The sequence below is a fragment of the Alligator sinensis genome, unplaced genomic scaffold (assembly GCF_000455745.1).
Source record: "Alligator sinensis unplaced genomic scaffold, ASM45574v1 scaffold1500_1, whole genome shotgun sequence".
NCBI lineage: Eukaryota > Metazoa > Chordata > Crocodylia > Alligatoridae > Alligator > Alligator sinensis.
In genome coordinates this window covers 159,614-166,053 of record NW_005843224.1, presented here as the reverse complement: position 1 = coordinate 166,053, position 6,440 = coordinate 159,614, and the positions used below count along the sequence as shown (strand labels likewise).

The 6,440-nt window shown below is 51.3% G+C and overlaps 1 protein-coding gene across 1 annotated transcript in view; it reads right to left on the bottom strand.

Annotated features, from left to right (window-relative positions):
* LOC102379888 (hydroperoxide isomerase ALOXE3) overlaps window positions 1-6,440 on the bottom strand; it is a 45,497-nt gene that overhangs the window by 18,817 nt on the left and 20,240 nt on the right. The window contains exon 2 of the mRNA XM_014526958.1: window positions 46-250. Coding sequence (XP_014382444.1) covers window positions 46-250 — 205 coding nt within the window. The remainder of the gene's footprint in view (window positions 1-45; window positions 251-6,440) is intronic.

The window sequence follows — 6,440 nt, the reverse complement described above, 5'->3', positions numbered from 1 at the left end:
CAGGAATGGAACCCAGGAGTCCGGGCACATGGCCAGGTATCCTACCTGTCCCCTCGGGCAGCTCAAATGTGCGGTAGCCCTCGATCCATTGGTAGCAGGGGAAGTTGTAGGTCTCTCCCCCAGGGGATGTCACTCGGATGATGTTGCAGTACCAGATATTCTCAGGTAAGAAGCAGTGTGGCTCCTTGCTGACCCGGATGAGCAGGATTGGACCCAGAGATTTCTCACAGGGCACTGTGTACTCGCTCACCTGGGGAGAGAACACAGTGGAGTCAGAGCCACCTGCATGAGCAGGAGCGGGGAGGACAGACCAGCAAGTGAGCTGCCACACCTTGGCTGCTGTCTATGGGCATCATCTTCCCAGTCCCAAGCTTCCAAGAAACTGAATATGCTTTCCTGCAGGTGTATACATACGTGAGAGGATCTAGGACTTTGAAAATGGGAGTGCAGATGGTGCGGTGATTCAGAACATATAAGCACAACACACAATTTTCCTCCAGTTAAAGAAAAATGAGAAGCTTTACTAATAGGCTAGGGGCCTAGCACTATATTATTCAGTTTATGATCAAGGCAAAACTAAAGATAACTTTACTGGAATGCTCAGTGATTTGCTAGGCTAAGCTTAACAAACACAAGGAACTAGGGAAAAATGGTCAAAATAGTCAAAAGATATTTTGCTAGCCCTGTAGTCATAAAGTTAAATGCTCATCTCTTATTACATTTCGTAAAACAAAATTCTATCCTTCGTGGGTGTCTTAACAGTGCCTCTAATACTTTGCTGTCAGTAATTTCTACACCTGAGTTAATATTACCACACCCGAGTTAAGGGTTTTTTTAGCTAGAGCTAAAAACAGCCTGCAGGGCTCTGAAATAGAAGAAGGACATTACCAGGAGTGGCTAACAGAGAGCATATTGCAGAAAAAAGGATAGTTTGACCAGTGGAACATCAAGACCATTAAAAAGGAGAGAGAGTTGTTAACAGCCATGGTATGAAGAGATGTAATCATGAATCAGGTAGATGATAATGAGCCATGATGTCAAATTGACTCAGTGCTCTCTGAATACAAATTCCACTGGCTCTCCCAGGAAGTTGGGTTTTTTTATTTTGGGTAGAACAGGAACCAAAGGGGAGTGCCCCCTCCCCCTCTAAATCCACCTTTGTACACGTATGCGCAGCCATGTGATGGAAACACTGAGCTTGGCATCATGAAAATCCGAGGTGTCAAAAGCTGCTGATGGAAACGCAATGAGTTCATTGCTGTTTCCTGGATGCAGGCTCTTGGCAGGCATAACGCATTGAATCATGTCCTAAGTAGCAATTAGTCATTTAATCACACATGAAACGGTGGCCCAGCCACACATTCATGCAATGAACAGCACAATGAAAGGGGGAATAAGCCACAAAATGATTCCATAAAAATGTGTGTAGTAATTTTGTGGCTGGTCTCCATCATGCCTCAAACTGCATGTGTGGCCAGCGTGCTAAGACTGCCAATCAGCTGTTAGGCGGTCCCAGCCCCAGGACTGCATAGCTGCACTCGACACCTGGGTTTGTGCTTACTGGTGCAAAGAGAGCCAGGTTCCCACACTTTCCCTGCACCCGGAAGTAGGGTGCCATGTATGTTTTGCATGGCCGGAGGTGTTATTGTTGGGATTAGGGATCTGGTCCCATCACATATTTAAGTGAATGTCAGTCAGCAGCCTCCTCATGATTCACTTGCCTTTCCACATAACATTTGGGAGGGGTGGATCCAGGATGGGTGTACTGGGTGCAGTCACACCCTCTTTGATCCCTGCTCCACCCAAAGATTAAAGCCAACTGCCAGATAGTGGCAGCAGCATTTCTAGTCAGACAGCAGTGAAGGAGTCACTTGACTTCATGGCTCATTATAATCTACCTGATCACTTCTAAACTCTTCATTCCACAGGTGTTAACAACCCTATAGTGCGTTCAGGGATTTGCTTAGCTCAAATAGTTTTCTTTTTTCCTAGACACACTTGCCCCACAGTAAGCCTCCTACTTCAATCAGTGCTCAACAACACACCGAACATAGTCTATAGAGGGGGCCTCACAGTCCTGGGGCCTCGCCAGGTCCTGAGAACGTGTTGCCAGCTTTCTGATGCTACTTCAGCACCATGATACAGTCCTCCTCTCACTCAACTGTGTCCTCTCTCATAGCCTTGAGGCACTGCTGCCTCCAGCCTTGCCATCTTGGGTCTCTTACCAGACCCTGTGAGAGTCCTTGGTTCAGTTCTGCCACCACTAGCCAAGCACCTTCACCCTCAGCCTCTCCCTTTCCTCTCTCTGGGTGTGTCCACATGTGGATGTACACAAGCCTAAACTTAAAGCACCTTTGTTTAAGGTGCATTAAGGCAATTTAGGTGCATGTCCACATGTGACGTGCTAATGCATATTAAGGAGCATTAAATTTAAGATCACATAGCTAGAGTCACATTAGCCCACATGTAGCCACACTAATGCGTATTCACATTGTACGTGTCCATTCAGCAACTACATGTGAGCTAATGTGACTTAGCTATGCAAGCCTAAACAGGATTAGCCTAAAGTTACCATTTTAAAGGTGAAATAAGGGCATGCGCATGTGGACACATGCCCTTAATATCCTTAAAAATGGTGATTTTAGGCTTATCCATCTTAAAAGGCCCACAGGTATTCAAGCCCCCTGTCACTGTTTCTGCCTCTACTCAGCAGGCTTTTCATTTCTTGTGGGCCAGCTAATTATCCTCTGCAGCTGGCCTACTTTTCCTAGGCAGCCTGCAAAAAGTGTTTCTGCCTTCAACTCAGCTGTAGTCCCTGCCAACCTGCAGGCTCCTACAGCTGGGAGTGTGCAAGCTGCTGCAAGCTTATGCTATCCAGCCTGTTACAAACCTTCTCTTCTTTTTAATGGTCTTGATGTTACACCAAACAAGTTACCCTTTGTTCTGCAATTCTCCTGTCCCCTGGTAATGTAGCTCCTATTTCACATCCCTGCAGATTATTTTTAAACCATTACAATTAAGTTACATTTGTTTTTGCATCAATTTTATACTGAATAATACAGTCCTAGGTTCCTAGCATATTAGTAAAGCTTCTACTTTGTTTTTAAGTGGAGAAGAATGTGACTTATTTTATATGTGATGATGCACCACACCAGGACTGGGCTGGACAGTAAGGGAGGTCCCCGAGTCCTCCCTTGTCCTGGAGGGAGACCGTGGTCTACCCTCCGCCTCCCAGGGGAGAAGGGCCTGTCAGTAGGAGTCTATTTCCTGCTCACAGTCCCTGATGGCATGCAGTCTCTGGACTGCAGCCTGGAGCTTCTCCAGCTGGCGTGCCAAAGACCCCAGTAGGGAGCAGACCCCACAAGGGGAAGTGGCCATGCTCCCGGGTCGCAGAGCCTGAAAAAGCGACAGGCAGCCCCCGCAGCTGAGAGCCAGGGGCTCCATCTGCATGGAGCCCAGGACCATGGGCTGCGTCTGGGTGGCGGTCTCCGAGGTGCCGGGGGGGGCTGCAGACCCCAAGGGGACCCTCGGGGTGCGGCGCGTGCCCATCCGTGTCATGCCTCTGGTGGGCTGGGTACAGCTGGGGCTGTCGTCGGGCTCACAGGCAGGGCCTCAGGCCCTCCCACGCACCCTCCTGTGCAAACTCCCATGCTAACTTGCATGCCAGGTCCAGGAGCACACCTGTTTGCGCAGCCTGTTTGCGAGGCTCCAGTCACACAGCTCCCTGGGGGGCTGGGCGAAGTAGGAGCCGGGGGGGGGGCATGACCCTCCTTGGCCCACTTAGCCTGCTCCCAGCTGACTAGATCCCTCCCTCCGTGGGCCCTGCTTACCTGCGGGCAGCCTGGGACTCATCGGGGGTCCTAGGGTCGCTGCTGGGGTCCCTATGCTCACAGGGGCGCAGCAGGCTTACACCTGCATGTCTCGCACCAGAGCCAGGACTCTAATGAGACTTATGCCATTGCTGGGCCCTTTTTAAACAGCCTTTGATCTGGTATCCCACGATCACCTCTTGGCTAAACTGGTTAACTGCGGCCTCAACCTCACCATGATCCACTGGCTGGGGAATTGGCTCTGTGGTAGGACCCAGAGGATGGTGGTCAATGGGAGTTAATCATCTTGGTGCGCTGTGACCAGTGGGGTCCCCCAAGGCTCTGTCCTAAGGCCTATACTATTCAACATCTTCATCAATGATGTGGACATTGGTGTCAGAAGCAGACGGGCCAAGTTTGCCAATGACACCAAACTCTGGGATAAAGCATCCACACCTGAGGACAGGAGGGTGATCCAGGCAGATCTTGACTGGCTCAGGGAATGGGCGGACGAGAACCTGATGGTGTTTAACACTGAAAAATGCAAGGTTCTCCACCTCGGGAGGAAAAACCTGCAGCATGCTTATAGGCTCGGTAGTGCTACGCTGGTTAGCACTACAGATGAAAGGGACTTGGGGGTCATGATTGACCACAAGATGAACATGAGCCTTCAGTGTGATGCTGCAGCTAGTAAAGCAAGCAAAACACTGGCTTGCATCCATAGATGCTATGGGGCTCTGTAGCCTGGAAAAGCGCAGGCTCAGGGGTGATCTGGTGGCTACCTATAAGTTTATCGGGGTGCTCATCAGGATCTGGGGGAACATCTGTTCACCAGAGCACCCCAAGGGATGACAAGATCAAATGGTCACAAACTCCACCGCGACTGTTTCAGGCTGGACATAAGAAAGAACTTCTTCACTGTCCGAGCCCCCAAGGTCTGGAATAGACTGCCACTGGAGGCGGTTCAAGCACCTACTTTGAACACCTTCAACACACATTTGGATGCTTATCTTGCTGGGATCCTATGATCCCTGCTGACTTCCTGCCCCTTCCTCGATCCTCCGGGGTCTCTTCCAGCCCAAATGTCTATGAAATCTATGAAATCAAAGACTGGATGGGATTAAAACTAACTGATTGTACAAGGATTGCAAAAGACCGGGAAGAATGGAGGAAAGTTATTGCTATATTGAAGGTGCCCCAACAGTCAGTGTGGTCTCAGGACAGACTGACTGACTGACTGCACCACACCATCTGCATCCCCTAGGGTTACCATATTTCCAGTTTCAAAAAGAGGACACCTGTCAAGGGGAGGGCATAATATGATTGTGGGGGGGCAGCGATATGCCCATGCCCTACCCCTGCCCCTCGCTCCCAAAGCACAGCCCCCAGCCCTACCCCTCATTCTCAACCCACAGTACCCCCTCCCCAGACTATGCTGGTGCCCCTCACTACTAACCTGCAGCCCCCCTCCATCCTTGATGAGGATGCAAAACCTGCAGCCCCCGGCATTGCCTGTGCCTTGCACTCCCAACCCAGTCCCCTGCCCCCCAGTGTCCCCCTACTCCTAAGCCACACACTCCCGAGCCCTGCCAGTGCCCCTCACTCCTAACCCACAGCCCCCTGCCCCCCCCAGCCCTTACAGTGCCCCTCAGTACTGACCCATAGCCCCCTGCTACTCCCAGCCCTGCAGCATATCCTGGCTGTCCCCCCACCCCACCCCCACCCCAAGATTACAGGCACCAGCCCCAGTGCTGCTGGCCTGTCCATGAAGCTCCCTGCTGCCCCCAAAGGGCCCACTTGCCCCCTTCCCATGCTGGAGGGGCAGGCGTCTTCTCTGCCTCCTCCAACCTGCTGCAGCCCCAGCACCCAGACAGCTTCTCCCAGCACTAGCAGGCACCTGCCCCGCTCATACACCCATCCCCTCCACACAACCCTGCCACACACACACAGCCCCCTGGACAGTCCCCAAATCCAGGCCCTCCAACCTCTGCCCTACATAGACTTATCTGCATCCAGCTGCCAATGCTGCTCCCACCACCCTGCCTGGCTGCATGCTGACCACATGCATGTGTGCTCACTGATGCCCGTGATGCCCCCCAACTCCAATTGCTCGCCCCCCACTCCCCCCAGCCCCAAGCAGCTCTTTGCTAGGGCAAGCTAGGAACTGCTGGGAAAAACTTCTGTGATGAGCACAGCAAAATCCTGGACAGTTGGTGATATTTAAAAAAACAGCCTGGATGGAGATGGGAGGACCCAAAAAGAGGACATGCCCATGAAAACTCAGACATATGGTAACCCTAGCACCACTCCCCCACCCTCCCCTTTTCAAAATTCTAGATCTGGCCATGCATCTGGGATTCATTCATTGTCCCTCAATGAGTGAACTGCCTTTTTTCTCCCTATTGACCTACTCAACCCACCTTCATCTCGCCCAGCAGTGCCCCCTCTCCTTATCCATTGTATTTATGTCCACTTCTATTTAGTGCCCCCTGCTTTCTGCAAGGCCATTCATAGCATCTAAGGGAGTAGGCTGTCACCTATGAAAGATCATGCCTCTCTGCCATGCTGTCCTGCCCCAGTCTGACGTTCCGGAGAAGAAACCCATTAACATTTTGACTGAAACAATGATAG